Source organism: Ictalurus punctatus, chromosome 4, assembly GCF_001660625.3.
Source record: "Ictalurus punctatus breed USDA103 chromosome 4, Coco_2.0, whole genome shotgun sequence".
Taxonomy (NCBI): Eukaryota; Metazoa; Chordata; class Actinopteri; order Siluriformes; family Ictaluridae; genus Ictalurus; species Ictalurus punctatus.
In genome coordinates this window covers 34,889,392-34,911,350 of record NC_071284.1, presented here as the reverse complement: position 1 = coordinate 34,911,350, position 21,959 = coordinate 34,889,392, and the positions used below count along the sequence as shown (strand labels likewise).

The 21,959-nt window shown below is 44.5% G+C and overlaps 1 protein-coding gene across 7 annotated transcripts in view; it reads left to right on the top strand.

Annotated features, from left to right (window-relative positions):
* Positions 1-3,713: 3,713 nt before the first annotated feature.
* Positions 3,714-21,959, top strand: part of dmxl2 (Dmx-like 2) — a 34,689-nt gene continuing 16,443 nt past the window's right edge. For 5 of the 7 annotated variants that reach the window (XM_053678263.1, XM_053678261.1, XM_047153485.2 and 2 more), the window contains exons 1-22: positions 3,714-4,209; positions 10,668-10,793; positions 11,002-11,073; positions 11,355-11,433; positions 11,648-11,780; positions 12,599-12,665; positions 12,852-13,018; positions 13,313-13,487; positions 13,610-13,784; positions 14,088-14,294; positions 14,768-15,027; positions 15,185-15,818; positions 16,058-16,179; positions 16,308-16,397; positions 16,572-16,683; positions 16,763-16,882; positions 17,575-17,805; positions 18,037-19,644; positions 20,783-20,893; positions 21,015-21,184; positions 21,655-21,752; positions 21,914-21,959. The exon at positions 21,914-21,959 is cut by the window's right edge and continues 120 nt beyond it. In XM_053678263.1, coding sequence (XP_053534238.1) covers positions 4,123-4,209; positions 10,668-10,793; positions 11,002-11,073; positions 11,355-11,433; positions 11,648-11,780; positions 12,599-12,665; positions 12,852-13,018; positions 13,313-13,487; positions 13,610-13,784; positions 14,088-14,294; positions 14,768-15,027; positions 15,185-15,818; positions 16,058-16,179; positions 16,308-16,397; positions 16,572-16,683; positions 16,763-16,882; positions 17,575-17,805; positions 18,037-19,644; positions 20,783-20,893; positions 21,015-21,184; positions 21,655-21,752; positions 21,914-21,959 — 4,890 coding nt within the window. In that variant the 5' untranslated portion in view covers positions 3,714-4,122. The remainder of the gene's footprint in view (positions 4,210-10,667; positions 10,794-11,001; positions 11,074-11,354; positions 11,434-11,647; positions 11,781-12,598; positions 12,666-12,851; positions 13,019-13,312; positions 13,488-13,609; positions 13,785-14,087; positions 14,295-14,767; positions 15,028-15,184; positions 15,819-16,057; positions 16,180-16,307; positions 16,398-16,571; positions 16,684-16,762; positions 16,883-17,574; positions 17,806-18,036; positions 19,645-20,782; positions 20,894-21,014; positions 21,185-21,654; positions 21,753-21,913) is intronic. The other 2 variants (XM_047153487.2, XM_047153484.2) reach the window with 1 other exon arrangement.

Below are 21,959 nucleotides of genomic sequence, written 5' to 3'. Positions count from 1 at the left end.
GAATGTATGCTTTGGGTCATTGTCTTGCTAAAAGGGGAAATTCCTTTCCATCTTCAGCCTACTTGAAGACAGTTGAATGTTTTATGCTATTGGTACTTGTACCTATTCCTGATTCCCCCACCTTGATAAAAGCCCTGTTATGGCTGAAAAAATCAGCCCTAAAGCATGACGCTCCCACCACCATGCTTCACCATGGGGATGGTGTTCTTTTGGTAAAGTACTTCTTTTTGTGAAAACATTCCTTTTGGAATTATGGAATTATTATACCTTTTGGAATTGGTCTCATTAGATCATAACACATTTTGCCACATAGTGTGGGGTGATTTATTTGAACTTAGATGTTTGGGAAAGAGCTTCTGTTTAGTCACTCTACCCCATAGCCCAGACATAAATAATACAAGTGATTGTCGTCGCATGCAGAGAGTAATCAGTACTTGTCAGATATTCCTGTAGCTTCTTTAATGTTGCTGTAGGTCTCTTGGCAGCCTCCCTGGTATGTTTTTGTCTTGTCCTTTTATAAATTTTGGAGGGACGTCCTGTTCTTGGTGATGCCACTGTGGTGCTCCATTTTCTCCACTTGTTGATGTTGGCTTTCACAGTGTTCCATGGTAAAGTTCCATTGGAAATTCTTTTATACCCCTCTCCTGATCGATGTCTTTCAACAAGTCAGATATCATACACGCTATGTAAGCTCTTTGCGGACTAGGACTTCAGTAGTCATGTAAAACCAATAAGATGTCAAGAAAATTCAACAGAAACAAATGATCTTTACTTGGGGTTGATCGGAATAATTTAATTGATGACAGCTGTATGATAATTACAACCCCAATTCCAAAAAGTTGGGACAGTATGGATAATGCTGATACAAACAATGATGAGTGATTTGTAAATGTACTTTGACTTGTATTTAAACAAAAAACATATAAAAAGAAGGTATTTGATGTTTTACCTGATCAAATGCATAGTTTTTTAAAGATAAATGTTTATTTTGAAGTTGATGCATGCAACACGTTCCAATAAAGTTGGGACAGGGGCACTTTAGGACTAATAGTGATTTGAGAAGTTGAAATGAGAAGGTGATGTGAAACAGATGAAGTAATCGTCTAATCATAGTATATAAGGAGCCTCCAAAAAACGCCTAGTCCTTCAAGTGCAAGGATGGGGGTTCGAGGCTCGCCGATCTGCCAATAGATGCGTCAGTGAATAATCCGACACTTTGAGAACAACATTTCCCAAAGACAAATCGGTAGGATTTGGGGCATTAAATTCACAAAGTAAAATATCAAATAATGTGTTAATAAAATGTTTTCAATATAGTACAGGCTGAACTGAATTTTCAAATGACTCCTTGTTTTCTTTTGAGGTTTGTTTGTTTTTTGCATTTTCCATACTGGTCCAACTTTTTCGGAATTGGGGTTGTACTTTTGAACATGAGACTGAATGTGATTGGTTCATTCTGAACACAGCCACACCCCGAATTATAAAAATGTGTGCAGTCTTATGCAACCAGGTTATTGTAGCTTTTTTATTTTTCTTAAAATGTTCTTGAATGTATTTTCCACTTGATTTTTATATGTTGTAATTTCACACTGAGGGAAAAGTTCTGACACGGTTTATCTTTGGTTTCATTTTTTACATCACAAAAGCCTGCCATTTTATGTATACATGCAGACAGCACAACATTCAGCTGGCAATAAAGCATTAAAACTATAACACTGCCTTGTTGACTGTACTAACACTTTAAGAGGTATACAAGGTACCAAGTGCCATATGGTGTGTGTTAACTTAGGACACAACCCATCCATAGACTGACTCCTAATACCATTTAACAACAAACAATCATCACTGATGAGTAAAGATAAGACAGGGCTCTGTTTCCTCCTCTTATCCTGTTGAACCTCTGTGTAAGTGTAGAATTGTAAAACATATCTTCTCTATAGTCGGTGTTCTTCCTGTTCACCTCTCTGTGACTCAGTGTAATCACATCCAGGTCACAGTGTCTTACAAAATGACTGTGTTTACATGCTCACAGTGCACACTGAAACAAGTGGCAGCAGGGAACATATCATATTTTTATGGGTGGACAAACTGGTGAGAACTTATACCTAAGTGAAAGTACAGATAATGTGTCAAAATGTTACTCAGTTAAAAGTGAAAGAGTCCAGCCAAAAATACACTCAAGTGAAAGCAAAAAATATATAAATAGCTACATCAAATGTACTCATGTATTATAAAGTAAAAAGTTAACATTTTTAACTGATTACATTTATTTCATGTTTTCAAGTGAAAAGTAACTTTTATTATTTTATTTAAAGTTTTATTTATTTCATTTTTAAATTTGCATACTCCGGCATATTGAAGCCTTTTACTGAGGTAGGTCCAGAGGAGCTCCTCCTCAAGTTCCACACTGCAGTTCGGTGGATCATCCATCATCAGATGTACACAGATAGTTACAGCATTGATTACACTGTGTAGCATGAGAAGGTCACCGCAGATGAGGAATTGGCATGATTCTTTAGCTTTTTCTACATTAATGGACTTGAATGGATGCTAAACTCATTCGTACAGTAACTGACTGGGAAGAAGAGACTTTCAAGATCTGTAATGAGCATTTGGACAGTCTAAATTAAAAAAAAAATTAAGAAGTAAAAAGTACATTTTTGTGGAAATATAATTAAGTAAATGTACAAGTATTCAATTTCAATGATACACAAGGAAAGTATCTAAATTTGTCAAAATAATACTTAAGTATAGTAACAAAGTACAAATACTAAAATATTTCCCACCCCTGCTAAAATAGATAGATAGATAGATAGATAGATAGATAGATAGATATTATAATCAAAATGACATTGAAAAGTGTGTTATGTGGTTTTAGTGTGTCTGGTATTTAATGTGTAACCAGGCAACCTTGTTCTTTTAATGTTGTTTTGCAGATTTTTCCCCTCTTCCTGTCCTATGTACATTTTGTCCTATTTGTTCCTCCTCAGGAACAGCAGATGAAAATGTGCCATTTTTCCAACATCTGTTACATTTATTAAGTAAATACTTCTAAATACATTTATTAAATAAATACTAGTGTATTGTCCCTATTGAATATAATAAATAAAGTGTTTGTGATGGTCATGTGACCGAATGATGTAGTGACCCATATCCATTACTGACAATCACACTTCTGTTCCCTTCACAGAGAAGGAAGCCATTTTGGATGAAGAAAAAAAACTAAACTGGGGATTCCCTTTTCAAAATAAATAAATAAATAAAACGATTAAAATGATAAATAAGTGGGAACGCGACCACACAGTGAGCACTTCGTCTTTATTTGTCCACACTGTTGTGTTTAATTCTCCATATTCCTGTATTGATTAAATCTAATCAGCACGCGCTGGACATTTACCTCAGAGCGACCTTTATCTCACTGCCTTTAAAGAGCGCACGCGGACCTGATGACGTCACGGCCTCGCGCATTCCATGGTCTCTCCTTCCCTAAGGCTGAGGATGTTAAACAAACACGACCTCAGCTTTTAGTTTATTTATTTAAATTATAACAATATTACTCGGATTCGAAGCACGAAATATTAAGATATCAAACCGAATAAATGCGTGCTGTTAGCTTGTTTTTGGAATAGTATAGTGTCGCGTGACAATATTTTAAAACGGGATTAATAACCGCCGGTTGCTGTTTTTTCTCGTCAGTTTGGGATCTATGCGCATGCGCAGAGCCCGCGCCTTGGCTCGTGTGCGGTGTCGTGCGCGCGCGCTTGCTGTGCTGTAGCGCATCTGCGGCGGAGGTTTATAATCCGGTGATGTGAACCTGGAGCTAGCTTCTTAGCTAAGGGAGAAAAAAACTACACAGTAGTGGCGTTTTAATAATAAAACAAACAAACAAACAAACAGGGAGGAAACCGGGCTGTGTCCATGTTCGGGGTCAGATAGGACAGTGACGGGGTTTTCTTTCAGAAAGAGGCCGTGCGCGTGAAGGAGAGAGAGAGAGGCGGATGGGATTCCCGGTTAGCTAATAGATGGAGGCGAAGCGACGCGTCGGCGGCTCGGTGTCGTTTTTCATCGCTGTGAATTATTAAAATAATCGTCATCCCTCGAAGACAGAGCCGCGGAGCAGCGATGCATCTCCACCAAGTGCTGACGGGAGCCGTGAATCCGGGAGACTGCTGCTACTCGGTGGGGAGCGTTAATGACATCCCGTTCACGGTAGGTTAACCTGCACGGGGCTGCGGTAACCGGCCATGCTAACACATCATCACTGTGTTCTACATGCTAAGCTAGTTAGGACTGACTGACTAGCAGGTTAGATAGCTAGAGGCCAGAGTCTGATCAGTATGACACGGCCAAAATAACAACACAACAACAAATAAACAGATCAGCTGTGACGCTCCCGTGTGTGTGTGTGTGTGTGTGTGTGTGTGTGTTGCCGCCGCCGCCGTTCATTCTGCATCCCTTCATAATGACATCAAGCCTATGTGTTAAGAAATGATTACACCTACATGCATCTCTTCAGCGTGACGTCTGTCCGTGCGTAATGACGTCATTGTGTCCAGAATGACGTTTCGGCGCAGTTAAAGCGAGCGGTACAGTGTTTTCAGAATGACGACATGTAGTGTACAGTGTGTGTACGGAGCACCATGTGTTTGTGTTCAGGATGAAACCTGGCCTTCGCTTTGAGGGAGACGGCAGTGCGCGTGTTCACAATGACGTTTGGGTGTCGAGAATGACACGCGTTTATTTGTTTGTTTGTTTATTTATTTATTTATTTATGATTCAGGACGGTTGTTGGTTCAGAATGACTTCACGCTGGTCTGCATCGTTAGAGCGACAGCTCGGCTTTCAGAATGACGTTTATACGTTTAATGTAGTGACGTCTTCTGATTGTTCGACCTCTAATGAGTTTGGTACGACGTTCAAAATGACGTTAACTCCTCTGTCACGCCTGGGTTTGTGGGAATCCGTCGCGTCTCCAGTCTGAAGGTTATTTCTGTTTGTCGCCTCGTACACGGTATTAACGAGATCTAAAACCCTACCCGAGCGAGGAAGTGTTTTAATTCTCACCTCCGTCACCCGGGACGCCGAGACTGTGTTCCAGTTTCATGTTTTAACTCACGCTTCGACTGAAAAGCAGTCATCCATCTTGACGCGTTTGGGATGGTCCTGTCTTTGTTAGTGCATTACATAGGCGCTTTAGGGAAACACCGGGAATCCCACTCCCTACCTCATACTTAAACATAAACACTAGAGTTATTATTTTATACCCTAGGCACTTACAGGTTTATTAGGAAGATAAATCCCAAATGTACATCTAGTGCACTCAGTGGTGCGCTGCATAAAGAGCAGGGACCTACTTCCCGTTTGAGTGTGAAGTGATGACCCGCCGGTGTTTAAATATATTTACCCTCTGTATTAAGAGCGCTTGAAGAGTGCGGCGGAGATTTCTGGCTGTAGAAAGAGGAAGTGAGTCATGTATTGCAGAGAGAGAAATATTCCACAGTCACACAATGGCTCGGTGTCGGGAATATTTATTTCCTCCCTCTCACACACACACACACACACACTGACGTGTTATTGTGCGGTTCTGACCTGTAATTAATCGCCCTGTCTAATTATTAATCTAATCATTAATTACATTTAACTTTGTATAGCAGATTCGTTAGTGTAATTATATAAAACTATAATCAGACATCCTCTGTGTCATATCACACACACACACACACACACACACACACACACACACACACAGTTACTGATTCAGTATGTGTGGGAATAACTGAATCAGTAACATTACTTCTCGTTTCCACTCTTTGTGTATTCTCTACCAGACGTGTCTGCTTCATTCCCTCTAAAGAACCTGTCTAGTGACCCAGACCTACGAGGACTACACAGTGTGTGATTTGGGACACGTCCACGATGGAGAGAATGTGGTGTTTATTACATGGAAAGATGAACAAATGTGGCTGAGATCCACTCGGTCTCTTCCTGATGTTAGTGTTGGGAGCCAGCTGTGGGCTCTATAACAGAACCTCGCCACAGTTCTAGAACAGAATCCTCTACTGTCATCAAGTACGAACGTCAGATCTTTCCCCCGGATCATTCTAGAGCAGAGCTCCGAATGGTTTCTGTGCGGCGTGGAAAGGGTTCTGAACCGTTTCGGCGGTGTGCTAGAACAAAACTCTGAACGGTTCTTCTAAAACGTTAAACGCGTTCTGATATGCTTCGGCAGGGTTCTAGAGCGGTAGATCAGAATTCTGAACTGTCGTTCTAGAACGTGGAAAGTACGCCTGTATGTTGCGTCAGTGTTCTAGAATGGAATTCTGAAACACTGCTCTAGAGCATGAGAATTGTTTCACCCGTATTCTAGAACGTTATCGTTCTAGACGACAGAAAGTATTCTTGCGTGTTTCACCAGCCTTCTAGAACGTTCTCAATCGTTGTGCTGGACCGTGAAAGGTATTCCACAATGTTCTCTGAATAAGTGCATCATCTGGGTACTTGAAGCGCACTTCTTCCAGTCGGAGTTTTCAGTGTGAACACGCTACTCACGTTATTTATACTACAAAATGGCGAAGAATAGAGCGCAAGTATGCGATTTGGGACGTGACGTTCTTAATTACTGCTTGGGGACTTGAAAAATAAACTAAACTGTTTGAGCAGCGTTCTAGAACAGAAATGCGAATAATTCTAGAAGCATGCTGGAACTTTAAATCCGGTCTTATTATATGACGCAATAGGGAATCCATGGTTCTGCTCTCATGACTGTGTTGTGTATCTCGTGACCCCTTGACCCCGTGTGTCAGAGTGTCATGGTTCACCTCCTGATTGGTTCTTTACCCAAGATTACTCTGCAGTGATGTAATCACCTACACGTACACAGCAGCTGTTTACACGTCCACACTCCTCTCTTTTCTCAGATTCTGATCTCTCCATTTCCTCTCCTCTGATTCACTCAACCACACAGATCAATAATCAATCACAATCTCCACACAGATCGATATTAACCCTCTCACCTCAACCAGAGAGGACATTCCTCTGCTTTGCCCAGATTTCTCTGGTATTTCCCTCTTTAGGATGTATGGTGACGTCGTTGAGTTCTACGTCATGTCGTTTCACTGAGGTTTTGCTAAAAAAGCATCAACAAGGGCGACTAAACCCTGAGAGATTATTATCCAGCGTTTATAAAAACATAAAATATTTAAAGGATGGAAAAAATGGAGCCATTAATGTGCAGTCAGACCTTAATGATGACTGACTGTATCAGGATGGTGTTATATCACAATATTGATTATCATATCGCCCTACTTTAAAAAAAAAAAAAAAAAACTAGGAGAACCGTGTGCTAATATCCAACCAAATCCTCAGAATGATCAGTGACAGACTCGATCACAGAAGATACATTTAGAATCAAGTAGAAACTGTGCTACTGAACTGTATCAACACGACTGTACTGTACTGATGGGGGTTTCCTTCAGTTCACTGTAGTTCACATGTGAGTGCTGAGAGTGTGAGGTGGAGTTCAGGCTGAATCAGCATGACTGCAGCTTTCAGGATGATGAGGAAACACTTCACAGAGCCAAACACTGCTTCTCTTTCTCCACCCTCCATAATGCAGAAGAAGTCTTTCTCCTGCACCCTACACAGTGCTCTGGATTTACAGTCTCCTCAGAAAGTATTGGAACGGCAGGCTCAAGGTGAAATACTGACTTCCCGTCTCATGTTCTCATATCTTTTGATCTCAAACCCCAAATCTCTAAAACAAAAGAATTGGCCTTGCTGTTCCAATACTTTTGTAGGGGACTCTAGTGAATTCTGGCTTCTGATTGGTCAGGCGGTGCTCTGACGGTAACACAGGTTTATATTAACGTGCTCGTTGTAATACGTTATCGTTTCTATAGTAACGGCTTGTTCACAATGCAGCAGATGATGATAAAGCGGACAGATCTGTTAGGAGGCGTTTATTAAACCGTTCATGGAAGGAGTCTCCAGTGTCAGAGGTGAAGCTGTAACTTTCAAGTTTTCCGACATCTTCAGGAGAGAGGAGTTTACGCTTCATTGCGGTTTCTGAGTAACATGACAAGCTGCTATAACGTAAGTGAGAGCAGGAGCGTGCATGTCTCATGAATATGGAATGTAGCTAAAAAGGATAAAAAGTATGACATTTGGGAAAGGGCTATCATTGGGTTTGGAATAATGGCTTCAAGTTCCTCACTCTTTAATAAAGATATATGTGATCTTACAGAAATAGACACACACATACACACAGTGTAATCCCCCGCTTAGCAACAGAAGTGAGACATTTTCTTTGTCAGTGTGGTTTGGCACCTCGCCGCTTCTTCCTGAAGTCATGATAAAGGAGCAGAACGCAGCAGAACTGCTGAACTCAACTGATCACACACTCACTACACACAGCAGGGGAAATAAGTACTGAACGCGTCAACATTTTTTTTCAGTAAATATTTCCAGTGAGGTTATTCACATGAAATTTTCACCAGACATCAGTATTAACTCAAGAAATCTGGAAATATAAAGAATTAACAACATTAATGTCCATAAATAAAGTTATGTGTAATAAAGTGGAATGACACAGGAAAATAAGTATTGAACACGCTAACTGAAATGTATTTAATACTTAGTGGAGAAGCCTTTGTTTGTAATGACGCTTTAAGACACTTCCTGTAAGAAGAAATTAATGGGCCGCAGTGTTCAGGTGTGATTTTGGCCAATATTTATTTCCTCCACTGTATCTACACTATACACTACACTCACTGCATATCTACACTATACACTACTCACTGCATATCTACACTGTACACTACACTCACTGCATATCTACATTACACTCACTGCATCTCTACACTGTACACTACACTCACTGCATCTCTACACTATACACTACACTCGCTGCATATCTACACTGTACACTACACTCGCTGCATATCTACACTGTACACTACACTCGCTGCATATCTACACTACACTCACTGCATATCTACACTATACACTACACTCGCTGCATATCTACACTATACACTACACTCACTGCATCTCTACACTATACACTACACTCACTGCATCTCTACACTGTACACTACACTCACTGCATATCTACACTATACACTACACTCACTGCATATCTACACTATACACTACACTCACTGCATATCTACACTACACTCACTGCATCTCTACACTATACACTACACTCACTGCATCTCTACACTATACACTACACTCGCTGCATATCTACACTGTACACTACACTCGCTGCATATCTACACTGTACACTACACTCACTGCATATCTACACTATACACTACACTCGCTGCATATCTACACTATACACTACACTCACTGCATCTCTACACTATACACTACACTCACTGCATCTCTACACTGTACACTACACTCACTGCATATCTACACTATACACTACACTCACTGCATCTCTACACTACACTCACTGCATCTCTACACTATACACTACACTCGCTGCATCTCTACACTATACACTACACTCGCTGCATCTCTACACTATACACTACACTCGCTGCATCTCTACACTATACACTACACTCACTGCATATCTACACTATACACTACACTCACTGCATCTCTACACTACACTCACTGCATCTCTACACTATACACTACACTCGCTGCATATCTACACTGTACACTACACTCGCTGCATCTCTACACTATACACTACACTCACTGCATATCTACACTATACACTACACTCACTGCATCTCTACACTGTACACTACACTCACTGCATATCTACATTATGTAGGCCTAGATGTAGTACACAATCATGCCTGAATAGTAGTGTGTCAGTTACAGTGTTATTCCACCCACACACACATTTCTCATTTCTGTAGTGTTGCATAAATGAGCTCTGTCTGTGTGTGTGTTACTTAATGTAATGTGTGTGTGTGTGGGGGGGGGGGGGGGGGGTGCATACAGTGCTTGTAGGAGCTTGCCTGCAGATATCAAATGACAAAGAGGATTTATATATATATCTATATACATATATATATGGAGAGAGGGAGAGAGAGATAATGTGAATGTGGTGTGACGGTCACTTAGTTTTATGTCCCTCTGTAATACATCTCTTTTACAGCTTGCTCTCTCGCACCCTCTCTCTCTCTTTTATGCTTGTGCCCTTGTTTTACATTTTGGTGTGTTTGAGTGTGAGTGTGTGTGTATGTGTGTGTGTGTGTGTGTTTGCCTAGTCATGGCTGTGATGTGCTGAGTGAGCATCTATCCGAGGCTTTCAGATCCTCCTACTCTACTTCCATTAATAAATCAGGAGTGAGGATGGGTACACACACACACACACACACACACACACACACACACACACACACACACACACACACACAGTGTCAGGATCAACAGGTGTTATATGAAGCGCTTTAGACACTCCTGGTAACATTCCAATCTCTTTTTTTTGTGTCATTTTTGTCATTACAGCAAAAAGCACACCACAGCCCCCCCCCCCCCCCCCCCCCATGCCTATATAACCAATCACACCACAGTCTCTCCACCCCCCCCCCCCCCCCAATTCTTTTATCGATTAAAATATCAGTACTGTTTTGTGTATAGCAATGTTAAATCTTTTGTGGAATTGTGTGTGTGTGTGTGTGTGTGTGTGTGTGCAGGCGTATGGTTCGGGGTGTGATATTGTGATCTTGGCCAGTGATTTCGAGTGTGTGCAGATTATCCCTGGAGCTCAGCATGGGAACATCCAGGTGGGGTGTGTGGAGTGTTCACACCAACTGGGACGGGTAAGACACACACACACACACACACACACACACTCTATACACACACTCAGCCCTTCTACTTCAGTCAACACACACACACTAGTGATAGTGTTGTTTGTAGGAGTAAGTGTGTAAAGCTGTAAATGTTTACTGGCTGACTGTCAGATGGATGGAACTACACGCAGTTTACTGATGTACTGATTTGACACCGCTCGTGTTGATGCTTTAGATCGCCGCATCATATGGAAACACCGTGTGCATTTTCGAGCCAATCTGCACCAACCTGAACAAGAGACACAAGGTCAGTGTCCATGATGATGATGATGATGTTGCTATTGTCGATCATACAGTCCATATATAATGATGATAATTTAATAAATAATAATAAATAAAATAGTATAAAAGAAGCTAATAGGTCATGTGATAGTCAGGTTAATGTTTGTGTAGGAATAGCCATTATTATTATTACTTGCTCATGGCTAACATGTTTCTCCATGAAGAAATATCATTGTGTTTATTATTTAGTGAGAGGATTGTGTAGGTGGTTGTGTGACTCTGTGTGTGTTTTGTTGTAAATGACAGCAACTGAATTACCAGTGGCAGAAGACTGGACAATTTTTACTCAATGCCATGACCTACAACCTGGCCTGGGACCCACAAGGTGAGGGGGAGAGAGTGTGTGTGTGCGTGTGTGTATGTGTGTGTGTGTGTGTGTGTGTGTGTGTGTGTGTGTTTTGACTGAAGTAGAAGGGTTGAGTGTGTGCTATAGAGAGTGTGTATGAGGGTGAGCGAGAGCGTGTATAGATTGTAGTACGTTAGAGCTGAAGTGTGTGTGTGTGTGTGTGTGTGTGTGTTGACCGTATGTCTTTCTGTAGGTAACCGTATCCTGGCGGCCACGGAGTGGCTGCAGCTTTGGGCTCCGCCCACCGCAGACACACTGCTGGAGGAAGACGAAGAAGAAAAATCACACCCCGTCCTCAACGACTGGAAGTGTGTGTGGCAGTGCAAGTGAGTCAGACACGAGTGTGTTAGGGCTCGAGTGTGTCCTGTAGGTGTGTTGGGGCTCAGTGAATTAATTTAACATGTAAATTCTATATGAATAAATTATAAAATCTAAATACAGAAACCAGTGAAAGGATTCTTATTGGTGATTATAACTAAATTAGAATAAAAGGGTTCAGAGGTGCAGTATTCACTACTACTAAATGTAGTAGGCTTTAAGTGGGGGGGCTTTGGAAAAAGGAAATGGGGGGGGGGTGAAGAAGGTGATTATTGGAATAGCGGAATATCACACTTCCCAACACACGCGTGCGCGCACATACACACGCACACGCATGCATGCCCGTGTAACCACTGAGCGTTTCAGTTTCACTGTGAAGTGTGCAGTCTCTGGGTTTTCATTCATTCCTCTATTTTATTTACACTAGGAATAAAAGACAGTGAAATATAAAGAAAATAAAAACATTTAAAAAATATAAAGTTGTACAAATATAATAAACTCAATCCTAACACATAATACAGTCCTGTCTGTTTATATGTAAACATTTCCAGTTCCAAAAAAAAATACATTTTCTAAATCCAGTTCCAACAGTTTGAGTAAAATAGCAAAAACATATCATTCATTCATTTCTAATAATAATAATAATTATTATATATTAATAATATATTATATATTAATAATAATAATAATAATTTCTAATAATGAAAGGTTTATATCTTTCCCCCAAAAACCCTTTTAACATAATCTTCCAAAAGTCTTTTTGTCTCATACTTAATGTAATGTGTGTGTGTGTGTGTGTGTGTGTGTGCGTGTGTGTGTTTCTCAGGACTGCTTCTGCTGTGCGTGTTATTAAATGGTCTCCTGATGGGGAATACTTCGCCACTGTGGGAAAGGTAGTGTACACACTCGCACACAAACACACAGACGTATAACGTTTCTGAAAATTAGTGCCCCCCCCACCTCAATGTCTCTCTCTCTCTCTCTCCAAAACACTCTCACATTTGCCTCCACTGCATTTTTAAAATTAAATTTTCAATTGCTCTGTAACCCCCCTTCCCTCTCCCCCCTCCCTCTCCCAGGACGACTGCCTGTTGAAGGTGTGGTACTCCACCCTGGGATGGAGGTCGGTGATGGTGGATGTGTGTGAGAGGAAGTCCGGCTCGCTCCACTTCTCCTTCATCTATCTGGCTCATCCCAGAACCGTCACGGGGTTCTCCTGGAGGAAGACCAGCAAATACATGGCCAAGTACACACACACACACACACACACACACACTTGTCTTGACTGACCTAAGTGTCCTATTTAAAGTGTGTGATGTAGCACTGAAGGATTAACTATTTCACTATGTTGTGTAATATGTGTAATGATAATAAAGTTAGAGGAATAGTAACACTAACAGGACAAACACTAAACTAGAGTGCACCAGTAGGGGGTGCTAAAGCATTACACACTTTGTGGAAATGTGTCTGCAATAGAGATGCATTATAGTCTGGTGTGATACATTGTTTGCAAAATAAAGCGTGTGTGTGTGTGTGTCAGGGGCTCTGTGTGTAACGTGTTGCTGACGTCGTGTGTGGATGGAATCTGTCGGCTGTGGAGCGAGACGCTGCTGCCTGAGGACAGTTTACTGGGAGGACAGATCACCGAGAACAACAGCTCCACATCATCACTGCAGCACACCGGCCAGAAAGATAAAATACAACATGCCCTGGAGGTACACACACACATGCGCACACACATACAGGCACACACACACACAGGTACACACACACAATTAGCTAATGGAATAGATTAAAGCTCATTTTGTGTAAAATGTCTCTGTGTGTGTGTGTGCAGTCGATCCACCACCTGAAGCAGCTCAGACGGGGTCGGAGGAGATCGTCAGCTCTGGTCACACACACCGAGCTGTTGCCCAGCCAGTTAAACTCGCAGCACACACATCGGCACATCACTCACCACGGCAACGCGCTGTGTCACTTCCACATCTCAGCCAGCATTAACCCCAATACAGGTACACACACACTGTGCTGGAAATCCAGTTTGTCCTGGACAGAGTATTTATTTGGCGTATTTACGGTAGGAGAGAGAGGGACGCTTTAGCAGAAATGTTGGTGAGGAAACACACGTTGTCGATGCAGCGATGATTAAATTACAGCCCAACTGGAGCGATTCTTTTCAGTTGTGAGACATAACGACTCGGTAATGACTCACTGTCTGCGAATACAGCAGGGATAAATAGGATGTTTTTCGTGTGTGTGTGTGTGTGTGTGTGTGTGTGTGTGTGTGTGTGTGTGTGTGTGTGTGTGTGTGTCAGATATCCCGGCGGCTCTGGCCGGGTCCGGTCTCTTCTCCTCTGTAGACGGTAATGGAGGTTTCATGGTTCACTGGCTGAATAATAAGGATCTGAGCTTCACCTCCTCCATGGACGAGTTCATGCAGCACCTGAGGAAGTTCTCCGAGCAGAACCTCGAGCACGCTGCTGACGACGACAGACAGGACGGAACTGCAAAGTTTGACTTGGGTACACATGCGCGCACACACACACACACACATGCACTGCTATTATCATAAACACTGGAGTAACACTCATACTGTGAAAACAATAACAAAGGAACAAAACTACTATAAACACTAGACTAGTAAACCTACAGTATAAACAAATCAAATAAACAAACTGCCGTAAATGCTGGAATAGCAAACCTACAGTGTAGGAATAGCGAATTTACCATACCGTAAATATCGTAAATGCTGGAATAGCATACCATAATTACCTTAAATACTGGAATAGCAAACAGTAAATAAAATAAATGCTGGAATACCATACAATAAATACCGTAAATGCTGGAATCTACCATCAAAACATTTATCAAATGAACAAACTAGCATCATACGGGAGTAGTGTTTTTTATAACGTTGCCAATCTGTAAGCTTATAGGCTGTGTGTGTGTGTGTGTGTGTGTGTGTGTGTGTGTGTTTGTGTGTGGGATGCTGTAGATCTGGATGAGATGTCAGACAGGGCATCGGAGCATGATGATGGAGAGCATGAGGGCAGTACCAAGGCGTCGTCCCCCGGCTCCAGCAGCAGTCTCCCTCCTCCCTCCGTCCTCCTGGAGCGCAAGATGGAGTCCCTCACTCTGGAGTGGAACCGGAGCCCTGACATGCTCTTCACCATCCACCCGGTCGACGGATCCTTCCTGGTCTGGCACATCAAGTACGTGGATGAGTACATCCCCGGAATCTTCCGGCAGGTCCAGGTCAGTGCTTACACGCTTCCCTGCTAGAAATCAAACACTATCTATAGACCAAACTACCGTAAATACTGGAGTATATACATCCTTACAGAGGAATAGTGAATATCACAAGGTTACAGTGTTCTGGGAGATCATTTTACAGTTCTGTCTCGTGTCCCAGGTGGCGTTCTCCTCGCGGATCCCTGTAGCGTTCCCCACCGGCGATGCTAACTCTCTGAGTAAGAACATCATGATGTACGCCTGCACTTTCCCCGAGCGGGACGCCCAGGTCTCTGTGGAGCAGGACAGGAAGTGTGCGTCTCTGGGCACCGTGATTGGCCCGGCCGTCATGATGGTGTCGAAGCACGTGGACGGTTCTCTGAACCAATGGGCTGTGACGTTCGCAGAGAAGTCCGCCTTCTCCAACGTGCTCACGGTTTCACACAAGTTCCGTTACTGCGGCCACCGTTTCCATCTCAACGACCTCGCGTGCCACACGGTCCTGCCCCTCCTACTGACCTCATCGCATCACAACGCTGTTCTGACTCCGCCCCCTGGGCAGGACGACCCACAGGGCGCTCCATCGCGTCCATCCAGAGGCCTCGCTCCGAAGGAGATGAGCAGCAACGCGGCGACTCGGACCTTCCATGACCCGAATGCCATTTACAGCGAGCTGATCCTGTGGCGTGTCGACCACATCGGGCCGCTCTCCTGCACGGGGGGCGTGTCCGAAATCGCACGCATCAACTCCCTGCACACCGCCGCCTTCTCCAACGTCGCCTGGCTGCCCACGCTGATCCCCAGCTCTGTACTCGGTGAGAGAAAACTTCCAGTGTTCCTGGATTCGCTGCTAAACACTTCCTCTGTTCCTCATTAGTAACTAAGCTTAGTAAATACTTCACGAATATGCTAATTAAGTGAAATAAACGACTTATTAACAGTGACGAGTGAATAATACGGGACCCGCAGTGTAAATGATCAAATATCATTTGTTTCTGGGGATTTAATGTTTCTGTAGTTAAGAAATCTGTTTTTTTGTCTGTGTGTGTATCAGGGACGTACTGTAACTCGGCAAGTGCGTGTTTTGTGGCGTCGGACGGGAAGAACCTGCGTCTCTATCAAGCCGTCGTGGATGCCAGGAAACTGCTGGATGAACTGTCTGACCCTGAGACCTCGGTCAGAGATAATAATAATTTTAATAATAATAGCATTGCTTCTAAACTTATATATTGTTTTATTTACTGTCCCTCTTCCTTCACTGGTTGTGTGTGTGTGTGTGTGTGTGTGTGCGTGCGTGTGTGTAGAAATTAGTGGGTGAGGTTTTCAACATTGTGAGTCAGCAGTCCACTGCACGCCCAGGCTGCATCATCGAATTGGATGTAATTACTAACCAGGTAATGTGTGTGTGTGTGTGTGTGTGTGTGTGTGTGTGTGTGTGTGTGGTCTATAATGTAAAGTAGCATTATTGTCATGATTGCATATATTACAGTGTTGCCAAAGCGTGTGTGTATGTGTGTGTGTGTGTGTGTGTGTGTGTGTGTGTGTGTGTGTGTGTTTTGTCTCTGCAGTGTGGCTCGAACACACAGCTACTCCACGTCTTTCAGGAGGATTTTATATTAGGATATAAACCGCATGATGACTTCACCGACATAAACACGACTGAATTCCCTTCAGCTGATGGTACACACTCCTCCACCTCCTCCCCCTCCTCCTCTCCTCCACCTCTCCTTTTTTTCTAACGCTTGTTCTCCTCTGACAGAGTTTCACCCGCCTCCATTCTCTGAGAAGTTTTTCTTGGTCGTGATCGAGAAAGATGAGAACAGAAACTCGGTGCTGCAGATGTGGCATCTTCATCTGAAATCTGTGCATGCGTGTGTGGGTGAGTGGATTTTACACACACACACACACACACACACACACACACACACACACACACACAGAGAACCAAAGAAAAGTGTGACTTGGCTCTATACAAGACCTCAATCTGTACAATAAACCCAGTGACTCAGCTCTTTAGCAGGACTCGGTTCTTTATACCACACGTCTAATCAAAAGCCAGACTTGGTTCTTCCATAAATGTTCTATGTACACTTTTAGACTCAACGGAAACATCTGCGACTATTTAAAACTTTTTAAAGATAAATAACATGGCAGCAAAATGCCAGTCAGTTCTTGTGGGTGGAGCTTAATTTCCCCAAGAGCTGTAACTCGTGATTGATTACATGAATTCTGAGGACGTCTGTAAAGTTTGTGGCGTGGTAATTTAAAGTGGGTGGAGTTACATTCAAACTGAAATTCGGTGTACTACTTCATTGTGTATCTTTCTAAAGTTGAATAATCCTCACCCTCGGCCAATCAGCTTTCAGCAGGTCATGTATATGTATTTGTGGTTTCTTTAGTGCTCTGTGTAACTTAAGACCTGGCTACTGAGCGGTGTGATTTGTGATGGGTGCTTGGACCCCCTTAAATCGCTGCTTGTGGCGATATTATTTTTTGTTTCATATAAAAAAACGATTTATTGTTTACAATATTGTCATGTTATTTTTTCTTGTAAAACGACCTTTTCTGCAGATGACACTCCACAGACCCAGCCGTACCAGAACCAGCTGACGGTCCCGCACATGCTCGCCAACGCTGACTCGTCTCCCGAGTCCACACCGGGTCAGAGCCCCCTTCCTCGCTCGTCTTCCTCGGCTAACCTGCAGTCCGCCAGCAAACTGATCCTCAGCTCCACCCTCGTCTACAGCCACAGACTGGAGCTCCCCCTGGGGGTGGAGGTGATCCGTGCAACACCGTCTGCAGGTACCCTGTGAATCCCTGTGTTACTATAGAAACGAGCGCCATGATATAAGCCAGAGGCAGTGTTTTGTAAATGTTATAAACGTTTAAAGTACTCTGTACTTCAAATAAATTAGTATGCCAACAAATTTTTGTACGTACCGAGAGTAAAAGTGCGAGCTAAATCGAATTCACAAAACGCAAATCTGCGAGAGATCACTCAAGAGTTCAGCGTAAGTGATTTTTTCCCTCCAGGTCACTTGAGCTCTTCCTCCATTTACCCGGTGTGTTTGGCTCCGTATCTGATTGTGACGGCGTGTTCGGATGGACGCGTCAGATTTTGGAGGTGCTCCGTGGATTCAGAAGATTCTCCCTCGTACCGCTGGGAGCCGTGGTGCCTCCTGAACGAGGAGGAGGACAACAACAGTGCCCTGAGCCTTTCGGGTCGCCCCGTCGCTGTCAGCTGCTCCTACACAGGCCGCCTGGCCGTTGCGTTCAAACAGTTAGTCTCTACCGAGCACAGCTCGAGCTCTAAAGACTTCTCCATGCACGTCTCCATCTTCGAGTGCGAATCCACAGGTGGGTCCGAGTGGGTTCTGGAGCAGACTATCCATCTGGAGGACTTCGGGAAACCTGTCAGTGCTTTGGACCCCAGAATCAGCGTGGACAGCAACCTGGTTGTTTATAGCAAGTCTGATCTGTTTGTTAGAACACAGAACCCTAATATTAAGCACTTCGTGCACCTAGATTGGCTCTCGAAAGAAGACGGATCGCACATCCTCACCGTCGGAGTCGGAGCCAGCATCCTGATGTACGGACGGATCTCGGGCATCGTCGCCGAGCAAACCGGTGGGAAAGATGGCATGGCCGTCGTCACCCTGCCTCTAGGGGGCAGTGTTAAGCAGGGCGTCCGCTCCCGCTGGGTTCTTCTGCGCTCCGTCGATCTGGTTTCCTCCGTGGATGGGACGCCGTCTCTTCCCGTTTCTCTTTCTTGGGTCCGAGACGGAATCCTGGTGATCGGGATGGACTGCGAGATGCACGTCTACGCTCAGTGGTACCAGGATAAGAAGCCCAGCGACTCCGAGGACAACGATGACGCTTTCATGGTGAAAAAAGGCGCGATCGAGATGACGGACGACGTGATCCGAGTTCCTGCCGTAATCCAAGATGGTGGACTTTTCGAGGCGGCGCATTCTCTGTCCCCCACTCTGCCTCAGTACCACCCCACCCAGCTGTTAGAGTTGATGGATTTAGGGAAGGTGAGACGTGCGAAGGCCATCCTGTCTCACCTGGTCAAGTGCATCGCTGGCGAGGTCGCCGTGGTTAGAGATGCCGTGGCAGGAGAGGGCGGAGCCAGGCGACACCTGTCTCGCACCATCAGCGTCACCGGAAGCACCGCCAAGGACACGATCGTCGCTGGGAGAGACGGCGGGCGCGATTACACGGAAATCAACTCCATCCCTCCGCTCCCGCTGTACGCCTTGCTCTCGGCCGACCTCGACACGTCTTACAGAAACAAACTAGCCGACGACGTGAAATGTCAGGAGCGGGAGACGCGGAAGTCTTCAGAGGATCAGTACTCGGAGCTGTTCCAGGACTCAGCCGAAAACGCTGATGACTTTGCGAGCTTCGCATGGGCGGACAAGGCGGAGAAGAAGGAGAAGAAGACTCGTGTGATTGATCTGTCGCAGTACGGCCCTACCTGTTTCGGTCCGGAACACGCACAGGTGCTCTCCTCTCACCTGATGCACTCCAGCCTGCCTGGACTCACCCGCCTCGAGCAGATGTTCCTGGTTGCGCTTGCCGATACGGTGGCAACCACCAGCGCAGAGGTGGGCGGAGCCACTGATAAACAGTACAGAGGTGAGGTTTCTTCGCTCTCCCTACACCCTTCACCGCTCTCCCTACACCCTTCACCGCTCTCCCTACACCCTTCACCGCTCTCCCTACACCCTTCACCGCTCTCCCTACACCCTTCACCGCTCTCCCTACACCCTTCACCGCTCTCCCTACACCCTACACCGCTCTCCCTACACCCTACACCGCTCTCCCTACACCCTACACCGCTCTCCCTACACCCTTCACCGCTCTCCCTACACCCCTACACCGCACTCCCTACACCCTACACCGCTCTCCCTACACCGCTCTCCCTACACCCCTACACCGCTCTCCCTACACCCTTCACCGCTCTCCCTGCACCCTACACCGCTCTCCCTACACCCTTCACCGCTCTCCCTACACCGCTCTCCCTACACCCCTACACCGCTCTCCCTACACCCTTCACCGCTCTCCCTGCACCCTACACCGCTCTCCCTACACCCTTCACCGCTCTCCCTACACCCCTACACCGCACTCCCTACACCCTACACCGCTCTCCCTACACCCTACACCGCTCTCCCTACACCCTAGACCGCTCTCCCTACACCCTACACCGCTCTCCCTACAACCTTAACCGCTCTCTGAACATCTATGTCTCTCTCTCTCACCAATATAAATAAAATCCAGCGTGATTAACATATCTCCTTAAACGGCCTTAATGTCCGACACTAGACTAATTAAACAGGGCGATTATCACGCTCTCCACACGCACCTACACTGCAGCAGATCAGCTGGTGTTTATTTAGTCTTTTAGAGAAGGTGAGATGTGAGCAGAACGTTCCAGACATCAGGACATCAGAGAGGTTCAGGGACATGCTCGCTCTCGCTCTCTCTCTCTCTGTCTCCCTCTCTGTGCGTGTGTCTAAGTGTGTGTGTGTGTGTGTGTGTGTGTGTGTGTATATATATATATATATATATATATATATGTATGTATGTATATGCATATAAAACGTGTGTGTGTGTGTATATGTGTGTGTGTGCTTGTGTTTTTCCATTCACATGATTCAGGGGATTTCATTGAACACAGTTAGCCATGTGTGTGAGTGTTTGTGTTACAGCAGTATGTTTACTCACTGTACTCTCCTGTCTTTGTCGTGTGTGTGTGTGTGTGTGTGTTGTCCAGGTGGTGAGGCTCTGGATGAGTGCGGTCTCAGGTACCTGCTGGCGATGCGTTTACACACCTGTCTGCTTACATCACTTCCTCCTCTGTACCGCATGCAGCTGCTGCACCAAGGTAACTCCCTCATCCTGTCACATTTACACACCAAAACACTCTTTCGTCCTGCTAACCAGGTGTGTGTGTGTGTGTGTGTGTGCGCGCGTGTCTGTGCTTGTGTGTGTCTGTGTGTCTGTAGGCGTCTCTACGTGTCACTTTGCGTGGGCGTTTCACTCCGAGGCTGAGGAGGAGATGTTGAACATGATCCCAGCCATGCAGAGAGGAGACCTGCAGTGGTCCGAGCTTCGCGCTGTCGGTGTCGGCTGGTGGATCCGAAACATCAACACGCTGAGACGTATGGTGGAGAAGGTGATGCATGCGCACACACACACACTCTCTCATATATATATATATATATATATATATATATATATATATATATATATATATATATATATATATATATATATATATATTTACACACGCATATACTCTCTCTCATGCGCATATACACTCACACATACACACACCAGGTACACACCACATCTGGAACACTCCTGCAACACTTTGACCACACCACACCTGGAACACACGTACACACGCCTGAGATGCACTTTTAACACACTGTGAACATGTCTAAAACACACTTGGATCACACAGGTAGATGGTGTACAGATGATGACAGGTACTGTAATATTAATAACATTGAGAATTTATTTGGGATTAGATATAAGCCATGTTTCTCTGATTCTCTCAGCTGACGGGGTGAATGTTAGTACGTGTGTATTAACTGAATCTCAGGTTTAGGGTGTGTGTAAATATTTCTGTCTGTGTTCCAGGTGGCCAAAGCAGCGTTCCAGAGGAATAATGATCCCCTCGATGCTGCACTTTTCTACTTGGCCATGAAGAAGAAAGCTGTGCTCTGGGGCCTGTTCAGGTAACTGCATTCATACGCTCCACACACGTCCAGGTCTCACGCGTTGGGTGCTGTGAAGGTTTCTTTTAAATTGCATCTGCGTGTATTAATTTATCAGTCTAACCTCACCTTGTCTCGTGTGTGTGTGTGTGTGTGTGTGTGTGTGTGTGTGCGCCGTGCAGGTCTCAGAGTGATGAGAAGATGACACAGTTTTTCAGCCATAACTTC